This window comes from Bufo gargarizans, chromosome 6 (assembly GCF_014858855.1).
Source record: "Bufo gargarizans isolate SCDJY-AF-19 chromosome 6, ASM1485885v1, whole genome shotgun sequence".
In the NCBI taxonomy this organism is placed as follows: domain Eukaryota; kingdom Metazoa; phylum Chordata; class Amphibia; order Anura; family Bufonidae; genus Bufo; species Bufo gargarizans.
The window spans coordinates 257,614,799-257,630,083 of record NC_058085.1 but is presented as its reverse complement, the minus strand read 5'-3'; the positions used below and the strand labels follow the sequence as shown (position 1 = coordinate 257,630,083).

General features: G+C 42.8%; 1 protein-coding gene across 2 annotated transcripts in view; it reads left to right on the top strand.

Annotated features, from left to right (window-relative positions):
• The window catches only part of PREX1 (phosphatidylinositol-3,4,5-trisphosphate dependent Rac exchange factor 1), a 149,501-nt gene that overhangs the window by 89,324 nt on the left and 44,892 nt on the right, over window positions 1–15,285 (top strand). For both annotated transcript variants that reach the window (XM_044295907.1, XM_044295906.1), the window contains exons 13-19: window positions 1,556–1,605; window positions 3,223–3,298; window positions 6,766–6,838; window positions 7,636–7,772; window positions 10,599–10,691; window positions 12,001–12,149; window positions 12,452–12,537. In XM_044295907.1, coding sequence (XP_044151842.1) covers window positions 1,556–1,605; window positions 3,223–3,298; window positions 6,766–6,838; window positions 7,636–7,772; window positions 10,599–10,691; window positions 12,001–12,149; window positions 12,452–12,537 — 664 coding nt within the window. The remainder of the gene's footprint in view (window positions 1–1,555; window positions 1,606–3,222; window positions 3,299–6,765; window positions 6,839–7,635; window positions 7,773–10,598; window positions 10,692–12,000; window positions 12,150–12,451; window positions 12,538–15,285) is intronic.

The following is a 15,285-nucleotide window of genomic DNA, read 5'->3' as shown; positions in this document are numbered from 1 at the left end:
GATAAGACCAAAGTTAAATTTTTTGGCCAAAATGCTAAATGTGTGTCGGAAAACTAACTCTGCACATCACCCTGAACACACCATCCCCACCATGAAACGTGGTGGCAGCATCATGCTGTGTGGATGCTTTTCTTCAGCAGGGACAGGGAAGCTTGTCAGAGTTGATGGGAAGATGGAGGTAAATACAAGGCCAATCCTGGAGGAAAACCTGGTAGAGGCTGCAAAAGACTTAAGACTTGGTCAGAGGTTCACCTTCCAGTAGGACAACAACCCTAAACATACAGCCAGAGCTACAATGGAATGGTTTAGACCAAAGCATACGTATGTGTTAGAATGGCTCAGTCAAAGTCCAGACCTAAATCCCATTGAGAATCTGTGACAAGACTTGAAAATTGCTGCTCACAGACGCTCTCTATCCAATCTGACTGAGCTTGAGCTATTTTGCAAAGAAGAATGGGCAAAAATTTCAGCCTCTAGATGTGCAAATCTGGTAGAAACATATCCTAAAAGACTTGAAGCTGTAATGGCAGCAAAAGGTGGTCCTACAAAGTATTGACTCGGGGCGGCTGAATACAAATGTACGGCACACTTTTGAGATTTTTATTTATGAAAAAATGTGTATCATTTTCTTTTCACCTCACACATGCTTGCTACTTTGTCTTGGTCTATCATATTAAATCCCAGTAAAATACATACGTTTCTGCAAAAGAGGTGGAAAAGTTCAAGGGGTATGAATACTTTTTCAAGGCACTGTATGTACACAGTCATCCAGCTAGCAGAATAGTGACTGCTGCCCTGGAGTATAATACAGGTTGTTACTAAAGATCACAGACATTAGGTAAAGTATGTACACAATGAAACCAATATAATCGAATAATGTATCATGTATTTGTATAATGTGATCAGAGATGAAGCTGGACATGAAAGGGGTTGTCTGGGATTTTAATACTGATGACCTATCCTTATGATTGGCCATTCATATTAGAATGGTCAGGATCTGACTCTCAAGATCCCATTGATGAGATATTTTTTTTAGAAGGACAGACACTGTAATATCCATTTTGCAGCGGCTGCTTGCTGCAGCTCTGTCCCAATCAATTGAATGAGACAGTGTTATGCCACTTCAAAGAGCTGAACATTGGAGCTGCAGATATGTCATCAATATGTAAATCCCAGAGAGCCCCTTTAAAGGGGTTTTGCCATCACATACAATGGGGGCATATCGCTAGGATATGCCCCCATTGTCTGATAGGTGCGGGTCCCACCTCTGAGACCCACACCTACAATGAGAGCGGAGCGGGGAAATTAATAGAGGGCGCATGTGCAGCCATCCTCCATTCATTTAAATGGGGCCGCCGAAAAAAGCCGAGCGCTGGCTCGGCTATTTCAGTCTTTCCCATAGAAATGAATAGGAGCAGGGGGCCACGCGTGTCACAGCTCGCCCCGCTCTGTTCTCCTCTTAGCCATATGCGCCCATTGTATGTGATGGGCATACCCCTTTAAGATTCAGATGTAAGTGGAATGCTGGAGGTGACTCCACTCTTTTATTTTGCAGGGTGTCAGACTTTACTGTCGTCTTCACAGCCTCTTTATTCCGATGATCAAGTAAGTGAGATGTCCGCTGGCGTCACCTTCTTGTTCATTGTGTCTGGTCAGGGGGCCCCAGTAATAATGTGGGCTAAATCATCCTTTGCACCTTCATGATAAGGCTACATGCACATGACCATATGTGTTTTGCGGTCCCGCAAATTGCGGATTCGCCCCAAAAAAAAAAACAAAAAAAAAAGGAATAGGACATGTTCTATTTTTTTGGCGAACCCATTGAAATCAATGTGTCTGCATCCTATCCGTAAAAAAAACGGACCCGGAAACAAACAACGTTCGTGTACATGTAGCCTAACATGCAGTTTTTACTTAAGCACCAGGGCTTCTAAGCTGTATGCCTGTTTTTTGGCTGAAATGTACAAAGTAGCATTCAACTTTTTGGTAATTTTTAGGAGTTGCTGTTTGTTGTTTTTCCCAGAGGCCGCTGCCTTCCCCCAAACCTCCCTGCCTCCTAATTAGTTTCAAGATTTCCTTTTAAATCAACCTTAAAGAGGGGGTAAATGTGAATGCAGCTCTGGATGTGCCTGGAGTAGTTTGACTGCAGCTCACAATTGTCATGTCTCATGTCCTCATTCCTCATGGCTCAGCACAAGCAGGGCTTTCACCCTCAGACTTCTCTCTCCTGCTCACTCACAATATAACGGGGGGCACTCATAATTTATCTCCTGGGAGAGGCCTCATAGCTGCCAAGACCCTCAGAAGACCTGTTTTATCATGTTAATTGCTTGTACTGGGGAATAAGGCTCTGGATAGCAGTAGCCTCTGACACCCGAGGTACAGGACGAGAGGTCCCTAGACAACCCTCTTGTGCAGAGTCTTCTGATATTTTCTTGGCTCAGGATTTGAGGTTTGGCAGTGGATTAGTTTTGTTTTTGAGGCAGATTTTATCACAGTAGGCAGTCATGGTGTCCAGTCAGCTGACACCTCCATATACACCACAGATGATGCAGCAGCTTCTCATACTTCCTGTTTGGGTTAAATAAGTAAAGATCAGGGATTTCTGTCCTGAGATTTCCCTGCACCTGCACCAGATGACTCCCCCCTCTTCTGCACCATACAGCTCGGTCTGTGACTGCGCCCCCCTTCTTTGCTGCCCCTCCTGACGTTTTTGTTGCAGTGGTGATCCTGTCTTAGGGAGCATACATGTAGCGTTGCTCCTTATATGACTAGGCCTCTGGGGCAGCCTGTGTACATTGGTCTTGCTGCCAGGCTCCATGAGACTGCTGTGTATGTCCGCACTGTTCTGTGGCTGCCCTATTGTCTTCATATTCAGCATGGATTATATCTGCCTGATTTACTGACCATTTGCATACTGCACTTCCCATGGTGATATCATTGCTGCTGGGGGGTCACCTTAGTCTCAATGACATGGCGTTAAGCCTTCTAGAATAGGGGGAGGGGTCATGTCTTGGTATTATATATCGCATGTTGGATGTGTGCCATGTTTACTGCCATCTTACTATATATACCCCATGTCCCTGGCACTGAGATGCTGCATCACATGTGCTTACTAGTGACCCTTAACGAATAGTACTGAGTACTGTGTACAGACTCATGTCATTGTTATATAATTTTAAATTGTATCCACAGATAACGACTTTCTGTTGTGTCTTCTAGAGACCGAGATCACCACCTGAAAACATACAAGTCCGTCATCCCCGCCAGTAAGCTGGTGGACTGGCTAATATCACAGGTAAGAGCCACGGCCTCCGTTACTTACCACGGGAGTAGCGGACTAATGACAGACAGACTCATGGCCTTAAAGGGGTTGTGCACTTCAGCAAATGGCGAAAGTTAATACAAGGCATTTACTAACGTATTGTGATTGTCCATATTGCTTCCTTTGCTGGCTTGATTCATTTTATCATCGCATTATACACTGCCTGTTTTCAGGGGTTACGACCACCCTGCAGTCCATCAGCCGTGGTCGTGCCTGCACACTATATAAAAAAGTGTCAGCCTCTCCAGTAGGAGCTGGGACCATGGGAGTGAGCGTAGGCACGCATGCACAGCAGCTCCCAGCCACCTTGTATCTGCGCTGTAACGGTGGTCGTAACCCCTGGAGACGAGCAGTGTATGACGATGGAAAAATGAATCTAGACAGCAAAGGAGGCAATATGAACAATAAGATCGCGGGGTGCTGATGTGTTGGGAAGCTTACCTTGCTTCCGATCAGGGCCCCGAGCCTGTCTGCAGTTCTCTCCAGCAGCCTGTGCCTCTCTGGCGCAGCCTACTGGTCAATCTTTGAATAGCATTGCTGTTGAAATGTAATTCATTATAGAGATAATGCATTACATTTTAAAAGCAATCAAAATACTGTATATTATAGTCCCCTTGTGGGACTTTTAAGCAGTAAAAGAAATGGGAAAAAAAAATACACATTTATTAAATAAAAAAAATCCATAAAATACGCTTTTCAATGAAAAAAATAGCAAAAAGAAAATATCCCCCATATGTTTGGTATTGCTGCATCCATAACGACCCGGACTACATAAATATTACATAAATTATCCCCTATGGTGAACGCCGTAAAAAAAAAAAAAAAAAAGACAGAATTTCTAATTTATTCTTAGTTTCCACCAAAAAAAAAAACCATAATAACAAGCGATCAAAAAGCGGCATTTACTCCAAAATGATACCAATGAAAAATACAAGTTGTCCCTCAAAAATCAAGCCCTCACACAACTCCATAGGAAAAAAAAAAAAAAAAAAGTTATGGGTCTTGTGAAATGGCAATGCAAAATCATTTATTTGTTAATAAAAGGGTTTTTATTGGAAAAAAAGTAGTAAAACTTAATTTTTTTAAAATTATTTAGTACTGTAATCGTACTGACCCAGAGAATAAAGATATTATGTTATTTGTACCGAAAAATGAACGCTGTAAAATTTATAATGTAAAAACCCAGTGGAAGTATTGCTATTTTTCGCCATCTCCCTCCCAGAAAGAGTTAATAAAAGTTAATCAGAAAGTTATGCGTACCCCACAATGGTGCCATTAAAAACTACAACTTGTCCCGTAAAAAACAAGCCCTCATAAAGCTATATAGACGGAAAAATAAAAAAGTTATAGCTCTTGGAACGAGACCATGAGAAAAGGAAGAAAAACGCTTGGTCATAAAGGCCCAAACAGGCTTGGTCACTAAGGTGTTAAGGCCCTTCTACACTGGCAGATTGGGACTATTATCACGGATGAGCATTTGCTCTTGTATTGGGTGATCACATTTTATTGCACGGCACGTAAAATCATCAGTACTGTATATTAGTCCCAGGAGACTGTGCCTGTGTTGTATAGTAAAGGCACTAATAAGCTCTGCACAGCCATCTCCATAATCATTGGGTGTGCGTGGAATGGCTTTTCTCGTTTGTAGCTCCCAATCCTGCATCCTTATTGTACTGTTTGGTCTTTTCACTTACCGATATGTCAGAATAAAATACTACATTTATTTGAGCATTACAAATTCTTAAGTCTTCTTTGTGTGATGTAGATCCACATATACTGTACTGTTTACTAGTCCCAGGAGACCAAGTGTATTTTATACTTATAAAATCGGCTGATATCTGTATTATATACTAGCTCCAAGAGACTGATATCTGTATTGTATACTAGCCCGAAGAGACTGATACCTGTATTGTACGCTAGTCTCAGAATACTGATATCTGTATTGTATTCTCCCAAGAGACAGATACCTGTATTATATACTAGCTCCAAGAGACTGATACCTGTATTATATACTAGCTCCAAGAGACTGATAACTGCATTATATACTAGCTCGAAGACACTGATACCTGTATTGTATACCAGCTTCAAGAGAGTGATACCCGTATTGTATACCAGCTTCAAGAGACTGATATCTGTGTTGTATATTCCCAAGAGACTGATTTCTGTATTGTATACTAGCCCCAAGAGACTGATGTGTATTGTATATAGACCCAGAAGACTGACATGTGTAATGTGTATAGTCCCAGAAGACTGGTATCTGTATTGTGTATAGTCCAAGAAGACTGCTATCTGTATTGTATATAGTCCTAGAAGACTGATATCTGTATTGTATACTAGCCCCAAGAGACTGATGTGTAATGTGTATAGTCCCAGAAGACTGATATCTGTATTGTATATAGTCCTAGAAGACTGCTATCTGTATTGTATATAGTCCTAGAAGACTGCTATCTGTATTGTATATAGTCCGAGAAGACTGCTATCTGTATTGTATATAGTCCTAGAAGACTGCTATCTGTATTGTATATAGTCCGAGAAGACTGCTATCTGTATTGTATATAGTCCTAGAAGACTGCTATCTGTATTGTATATAGTCCTAGAAGACTGCCATTTGTATTGTATATAGTCCTAGAAGACTGCTATCTGTATTGTATATAGTCCTAGAAGACTGCTATCTGTATTGTATATTAGCCCCAAGTGACTGATATGTGTCCCTCTTTGGTTCAGTGATATTCTTGTTTGATCTTGTTGCCTCTTCTGCCTTTTTATTTTCCACCTCTTGTAATTATTTTTTTAAAATCTTATTTCAATTATCTCTTTCTGAAGTTTCCTAAACAATGTGTTTGATTTGAACTTCAAATTATGCCAATTTTCCAAATAAGACATGGTACAGACGTGAGTGATAATGGCTGGCTCCTCCACAGCCCTCATTCATCTGTGAAGCCCAGGGACACGCTCTTGAGGAGACAATCAGGATAATCGCGGCTTCCGTCTTAGATTCAGTACTTCGCTCAGAGATCTATGACGTCCGGTGGCAGCTTCCCTGCTGATATTTTGTGCATTTGGCTGCTCCACTCGAAAAACTAAACCCAACAATGGCCGTAATTGCCTGTAAATCATGAAGACTATGAATAGTCATGTGTCGGCCGGCAGCCATGTTTGCCACATGAGCAACATATGGAAACTTACAGAAATAGGAGTGGAGGTTTTTTTTATGGAACTTTTTGAGCATTGCTAGCACCCTGGATGTATTTGGGCTGTTATGTGAACATTATTTGCTACATGTTGATGGTCCTTCTATTGAACCTCATTGGGTAGAGAAGGTTCCAAGTGACAACTCTCTGCAGCCTCAGCAGTAAAATGTCACCTGGTCAGAAGTCCTATATTTTAACATGTGAATCCTCCATTATACCAAACCAAACACTTATTTTCTTTTCTTCAAGGGAGATTGTCAGACAAGAGAAGAAGCGGTCGCTCTTGGCGTTGGACTGTGCAACAACGGATTCATGCATCATGGTAGTTACCACAGTATTGTGAGCGCACCAGTGTTCAGATATATTCTATTACTTACCTCAGTAACTCGGGTGACAAGGTCCAGTCCCAGAGCAACTGGGATCTGGTGGTAATGTAGATGCTTGTGCTCTCAATTGATTGCATGTGTTTGCTCTGCATGGACAAGATGTGTACAAGGATCTCTATTGATGTCATATGGCAGACATAGCACATGACCCAGCACCCCTCCTGAAGGCCGCGGTGTTCTGGAGTGGAATAAAGTTTGTCCCCTTCCCACAGTATACAGTAATATATAACCAACAGATTAAATCTACTCTGCTCTGTTTTTATAGCCCCATGTCATTATAATGAGGCTGGTGGGGGTTTTGTGCTGGCCAGCGTCCCTGTTCCTGTGCAGTTACTTCCAGTACTGCCCTCTTATTGTAGCAACTGTGTGGTTGGGGGACTCTGGGCACTGTCCGTAAGCTTCTGTGTAGCCTGTAATTTAGTTTGTGATGAGCAGAGGCGCGGCTGCGGTTGTGTCAGCTCTAAAGACATTACACCCATACTCAGAATAAGGCTCCTCCACCACCTTTTCTGCATTCCCGTTGTATGATGGGGACTTTCTAATAGATATGTTGTTTCAATTCCTCATTTTCCAAACTCTTGCTTACTTTCGGTGAATGGAAACAATCATGGTCTGCATCCAAAGGTTGACTTCCCAATTTATTTTGTCTCCATGTATAACCTTTTGCTCATTTGATCGGTCCCCCTTCCCCTCATCTCTACTTATAACCTTCTCTCTTATTTCTCTGTATTAGTGTTAGAGAAGAGTGAGTTTAAAGACGAGTCACAGTTCTTCCGGTTCCACTCAGATGAGGAGATTGAGGGAACCAACTCCAAGAACAAGAAGAACGACTTCAAACTCATTGAGAACATCCTAGCCAAGACTCTGTTGGTGAGGAGTTGGTGGTCAGAAGCACAAGGGGTGGAGGGGGCACTGCACGTCTACCATCTATCATTTGGAATAAATTACAATTATACTACTCACAAAAAGTTAGGGCTTTCTGGTGAAATGTATAGAAAACATAAGAAGTTTACGCTACAGTGATATTATATCATGAAAGTAGGGCATTTAAGTAGAAACATGCAATGGTGATTTCCTCATCTTAAGCAATTTATTTAAAAAAAAAAAAAAAAAAAAAGCAAGCGCAAAAAATGTCAACATCTTAATAACTTGTCATGTGGTCTAGAGCATCAAATACAACGACATCTCATGCTGTTCACAAGTCGACTTATTGTCTGCTGAGGCACTCTTCTTGAAGGGTGTCCCTCAGGTCATTGAGGTTCTTAGGTACAGAGTTACGAGCCTCTACATGGTTTCTCCGCTGATCCCATAGGTTTCCTTTATGAAGAAACCTCGATAAGGTGGCGCATTGTCTTCCATGAAGATGAAATTAGGCCTGTGTTGTTCATGCAGAGGCACAATGACTGGATAAATGATGTTATTCAAGTAGTATGGGCTTTTCTATGTACCATTCACAAAGTCTAGGGCAGTTCTGTATTGAGTAGACACACCTACCCACACTGTAACACCACCACCACCAAAGGCTCACCAGTGGCTGATGCATAGCTTTCCCCTTGACATTTCCATTGTTGGTGGCCATAATTTCTGCACATCGTGAACAGCACTGAGGCCCACTGGTCCCTCATCCAGCATAGATTCTCCCTGGCCCATGCAAGATGATGACACCTGTGCCTGGTGGTGTGGTCAGGTACCTTTGCAGGTAGTCTAGCACGCAAATGGTTTTGTAACGTCTGATGTGACACTTACCTCCCTTAAATGTGCCTGGAGTTGTGTCGCATTCATCATCTGGTTCTGCAGAACATTGTTCACAATGAAGCAGTCGTCAGTGTGGAATGTGGCCAAAGGTGGTCCACTTCTATGACTTTGTGACTCTTTCTGTCTCTCTGTTGCAACCTGCTGATGACACTCTGTGACACTCTAAGCTCAGTGGCCACTTCCGTCTGAGAACATCCTGCTTGAAGTCTTCGCAATGGCGAGGTACTGTTGATCAATTGTTAGGTGTCGTCTTGGTTACATGATGTCAAAAAGGGAACAGCATGATGAGGAGGACTGTTTAAATCCAGTTCTAATTGAACCAGGAAATGTATTGGGTGATTCATGGATCAAACATCTGTTGGGAATTTTGCCGTTAAGCTCCTTGTTAGAGAACAGCAAGTTGTGCAAAAAGTACTGAAACATTGAACAATTGGACATGTGCATTCAAAAGTTTAGAGAAGGTCACATTAAGGTCACCTGTCAAGGTTAGAGTGCATTTTAGGTTCATTCTGAAATTTCACCCACAAGCCAAATATCCCTAACTTTCTGTGTGTAGTGTATGTGAATGTACATATCTATAGCGCAGGAGAGTATTGCAATATGCTAATACATATACAGTCTTATGCCATTTGTGTTTTTTTTTTTTTTTTACATTCTAGCTCTACCTTTATGAGAATTATGAGAAAACCACACCGCAATCCCGGTCCCCCCCCCCCCCCTAAAGTTAAAGGGGTATTTCCATCTCAGACTTTTATGGCATATCCTCAGAATATGCCATAAAAGTTGAATAGATGCAGTTTCCACCTCATTTGGGGCCCCATTTGCTGGCTGTGGTGTATGGAGGTGGCTACACATGCAACTGTTCTCAGAAATTCCTATAAATGTGAATGGAGATAGCTGCAGATGCGTGTGGTGGGACCTATGTTTATCTGACTTTTTATCCTGTGGATGTGCCATAAAAGTCATTGATGGGAATAGCCCTTTAATGAAAATTATATCAAGCAGAAAAAACATGCGCAAACACTAAATGAAAGGGGGAAAAAAAGCCTTCTGAATATGTTTGACACGTGTTCAATCTCGGCAGTGAATGATTTGTGTTCTTTGCCATGTGTGTACAACCTCGGCTTCAAGTGTCGCTTGTACAACCTCAGCCGTGTGTATCCAGCTTTGGCTGTGTGTGACCTTGGCCACATGTGCTATGCAGTGCATTGCCTTTTGATGGTGCACTGGAGGAAGGGTCTGTTTTGGCTGTAGGATATGATAAGTGTGTTTGCTGTACATAGGTCTCCAGCCGCAAGTCCTCCACATGTTCTACACCTCAGGAATGTCAAAGACTCTTATGTGGACATAAATACATCTGCTGCACTCACACATTCCACACAGCACCGACCACCAGCACAGGAATAGAAACACCCATCCCCCTATCCCAGGGATGATAACGGCGATCACAAACTTCCGGGTGATACGAGAGGTCAACCAGGGAGATTACAGCTCTCCTGGACAAAAATGATAGGAGTAATAGGTTGTATGTCAAACAGCAAAATTTTATTCTGAGCTCCTGGGGGCAGTGATATGGGAGTGATATATTGGACAACATAGGGAAATTAGATTGTTTACTCCTTGAGTTTGGGGTTATGACACAGTGATACTCTGTAAGAAATGGACACTTTTAAATGTTTCCACTTTTTGGAAAAAATGTATAATGCCTGTAAGGTGCTGGTGCTTGGCACAGTATGAGAGTTGTTAGACTGGTTAATTGCTGGGATTTGTAGTTTTGTACAAGTGGAGCCTTTGTGGGCCTGTGTTTGAAGAGTCCCTCCTTAGTTGTCCCTTATGTTGGGCGGACATGGCTGAGATCGGCCCGTTGTCCATTCATATGGATATGTTCTGTCACCATCCAGTGAGGAGTAATAAACAGTCTGCTGTCCTGTCCTCCCATAGATCCTACCTCAGGAAGAAGATTACGGCTTTGACCTGGAAGAGAAGAATAAAGCAATTGTGGTGAAGTCTGTCCGGAAGGGGTCACATGCTGAGGTGAGAAGCATCAGGCAGAAATAAGACCAGGATCACGTGGATTGGTAGATGGTAGTGGCGTATAACCACCCACAATACCCCACTGCACAGCATGAATGAGCCCAACAGCAGAGCTAGAACACTGCATTAAAGAGGGTTTCCCACAATAGACCTTTCTGTATTTCTCAGTGACTGCATTGTAGAGACTGTGCTCTTGGGTTCAGGATTGCTGGAGTGTCAGAGGTTGGGCAGGGAAACGTCAGAAAAAGTCAATCTTGTGAAGTCTCCTTTGAGATGCATGTAAGATAACAATTATATTTATGCCTGACTGATGTTCTGTCATTGTAGCAGTTAACGATCAAAGTGGAAAATCCATGGCGACCTCATTCAAAGACCTAATAGCAAGTTCAGATGAACTTTCCTATCATTCCTTGCAGTGTCTGCAGTTCCAAAGTATGGTGCCAGGTTATTCATAGTCCTTGCATCTCATAGTGGCCCATGCAAGGGGGGAACTAACTCTCCTTAGGGAGAGAGCACCTTAATAAGTGTGAGGAAACTTATAGGCCATACATGCTCCTCTGGAATTCTGGGAGGGAAGTAATGCAAATGAGCTCTTAACAAGCTCTGCCTCTAATGCCACCAGATGTAAGGCAGCTATCCTATAAGTCCATATTCAGCTCTTAAAATAAGCCTTGAGCCATGACTTGGATATTAAAAAGCCAGCACCCCTTCTGCAGACAGCTGTTTCCGGGGCAATTGCCCCTCATCAGTGCAGAGCAGAGAGTACTGACTTAACTGGATAGGAGGCCTGTGTCCGAGCAAGGGGGGAAACTAACTCTCCTTAGGGAGAGAGCACCTTAATCAGTGTGAGGAGACTTATAGGCCATACATGCTCCTCTGGAATTCTGGGAGGGAAGAAATGCAAATGAGCTCCTAACAAGCTTTGCCTCTAATGCCACCAGATGTAAGGCAGCTATCCTATAAGTCAATATTCAGCTCTTAAAATAAGCCTTCAGACACGACTTGGCTATTAAATAAGCCAGCACCTCATCTGCAGACAGCTGTTTAAACTGACACTAATTGGGGGCCATTGCATTTTCAGTCATTGATGATCAGCATTGTGTCTGTAGATTAGTGAAAAGTTTATTGGTCATTGTGATATTTGATCCATCTATTTTTTGGCACCAGTGGAGCCACAATGTAACTGAAGTAATTCCTGTTCCTTCCCATTGTGCTTCCACCGGGTTTGTTCGATTTTCTTAGTTATTGTGGCATTCTACTCGGTGCAGTGTGGTAACCTGGAGAACTTCTCCCCTTGATCTCCCTGTAGATGGCTGGATTGCAGGTTGGACGGAAGATCTACACTATTAATGAGGACCTGGTCTTTCTCAGACCCTTCTCTGAGGTGGAGATCCTTCTGAACCAGTCATTCTGTGCTCGCAGGCCAATCCGCATCCTTGTGGCAATCAAATCCAAAGAGTAAGAATCTTTTTAATACCTAGGAGCTGTAGCAGATGAGATCTGTTGAGAATTGTCTGGTCTCCATACAACCAATCATACAGCAGCATCCAGTCACATATCATGTATTCTTCACGTCAGGGTCTGTCTCTTGCTGCGAGGGTCAGAATATTACATTATGTGATATCTACACTGGATGCTGCGGTGTACGAGAGGTTGGTAGTGTTGTGTGCGAATTGATTGTGATTGGGTAGAGGTATGACCAGTGACTCTGACGCTAGCCTCTCTGTACATGCATAATCGTCTTTTTACTTGTGCTATAGGATTTTGAAGATCCCAGATTGTCCGCAGTCGCTGTGTTTCCAGATTAGGGGTTCAGCTCCGCCTTACGTTCACGCGGTAGGGAGAGGTAAGACCTACTGGTGGGATGTTTTTTTTTCTGTTCCCTTCATTGCATGAAATAATCCATGGATAATACATGACACTTGTTCTTGTAGCAGCTCTGTACGACTACATATAACTCCACACCCCTGGAGTTTTTTAAAAATAATTTTACAGGTGATTGGATGATGTTGGTGTTGAATGTATGTGCGGATGGTGCGGTGTATATACAACTTTTTTGATCAGATAATTTTTATTATTGTTTTTCAAGTAAATTTGTTATACAAGTACAGTAACAACCCCCCCACCCCACCTCGCACTCGAGGCATTGCAACGTGGACATACATCATCCCCCCTATAGCCCATTTTCAATAGCAATGCAGGTGTTCTATAAACCCTATGTAAGAGATACAATTGAGAGATCCTATAAGACTCGCTTAGTGACAACATTGGTAAATCAGTGAGAATCTTTTCCCATTTCTCCTCAGTCAGATCCTCAATATCCACCTTCCATTTTTCATACAACTTCAGTGGATTGGACTTATCAACTTCTGCCCTGAGTGTGTTGTAATAAAGGGATATCACCCCACTAGTGGTCCCTGCCCTTACAGTATAATCAATGATAGAACATCTGGATGCCTGCTGGATCTTCCCCTTTTTCTCCCGAGTCTGAACAGCATGCCTCAGCTGTAAATATACATAAAAATGTCTATGAGAGATATTAAATTCCTGTCTCAACACCTCAAAACCCTTCAATGACTCGCCCGAGAACAATTGAGCCATCCTACCCAGTTCATATTGTTCCCATTGCTGCACTCCACTAACCTTATTTAGCTCAGGGTACATGTAATTAGGCCATATAGGTGTATGAGCAGTATACCCCATAATACTCAACCTTTCCTTAGTTTTCCACCAAATTTTATGAATCATGGATAGCAACGGATATTGAGCACCATGAGAGTGAAATGATCCATCCTCCAAAGCCGACAATAAGCAAGTGCGGTGTATCAAATGTTGAATAATACGACCCGAATTGTTCAATTGAGACTCATCCCTCCATCCTCTCAGATGCTGTAGCTGGGCTGCAATATAATAAGACCAGGGGTCCGGCACCGCCAAACCTTGTGTTTTAAGTCTCTGAAGGGTTGAAAGTTTAATCCTAGGCACACCTCCCCTCCATAGTAAATCTCTGAATACTGCATTAACAGTGTTAAAGAACCTAAGCGGGATCCAAACCGGTGCATTATGGAGGAGGTATAGAAGTTTCGGCATTAGTATCATTTTCAAGAGATTGACCCGACCAATAACCGACAAAGGCAATTTGCTCCAGGCCTGTATTTTCTTTCGAAACTCACCTAGCATGGGCACTAAATTCAAACGTTCATAGTCACCTAAATTTGTAGTTACCCACACTCCCAAATACTTTAAGGATGACACCACTTGCAGCCCTCCTGTATCTGGCGGAGACCTAACATTACTACTACCTAAGGGTAATAAGGCGGATTTGGACCAATTAATGACTAACCCAGACATAGTCCCAAATTGATTAATGATTGCCATTGCAGCAGGAAGGGACCGTTCCCAATCATCCAAGAGTAAAAGCAAATCATCGGTGTACAGAGCCACTTTTTCTGTTCTAGGCCCATATTGAAGACCCTTGACCGCAGCGGCCATTCTCAGAGCTTCCGCCAAGGGCTCCACCGCCAACGTGAAAAGTAGCGGTGACAGTGGACACCCCTGTCTCGTACCTTGAAAGAGCATAAATGGGTCAGATAACTCACCATTAACCCACACTGCCGCTGTGGCGCATGCATACAGTAGTTGAACCCATGAAATAACCTTGACTCCAAAACCCATTTTCTTGAGCACCAACCATAAATAACGCCATTCCACACTATCAAACGCCTTGGCCGCATCAAGAGATGCGACCGCCGCGGTCGAGGTGTGGACATGAGTTGCTTGAATGTTTAGAAACAGACGCCTGATATTAACCGCCATCGACATATTGGGCATAAAGCCTGCTTGATCCTGACATATTATGGTAGTTATCACTGAGTTCATACGGTTCGCTAATACCTTTGCTAAGAGCTTAATATCAACTGGGAGTAAAGAAATGGGCCTATAGGATTCAGCTTCAAGTACATCTTTACCTGGTTTAGGCAGGAGTGCAATGACCCCTTCATTCATGGAGTCAGGGAGCCGTCCCCGCTGCTTAGCATCATTACAGACCTCAAGTAATTGAGGGAGGAGAATGTCAGAATATCGTTTGTATACCTCAGCCGGCAAGCCATCCCTGCCCGGGACCTTATTATTGGACATTGTGCCTAATGCTACCTCAAGCTCCTGAACGGTAATCGGGCCATCTAACAGCGCCTTATGCTCACTTGATAGAGTACCTAACTTTAGAGGTTGCAAAAACGTATCAATTTCCGCATCCATAACTTGCAGTCTAGATTTATATAGTGTGGAATAAAAGGAATACATGACCTGGAGCAAATGGGGTGGTTCCTTTTGGATAACACCATGCGAATCCCTCAAGGCCGCAATGTACGTAGACTGTAACTGAGCTTTAGATACCAATGCCAAAAGTCAACCCGCTCTCTCCCCTTCCTCATAGAAGGCTTGTTTCTGAAAAAATCGTTTGTTTTTTGCCTGCACTAATAACCTGTCATTCAATTTCTGTTGGGATTCCTTCCAGTTCTCTAGTATCATCATGTGGTCGCAAAATATAATCCGCCTCTGCCTCTTCCACTTCCAAAATTAACTTCCTTGTGTG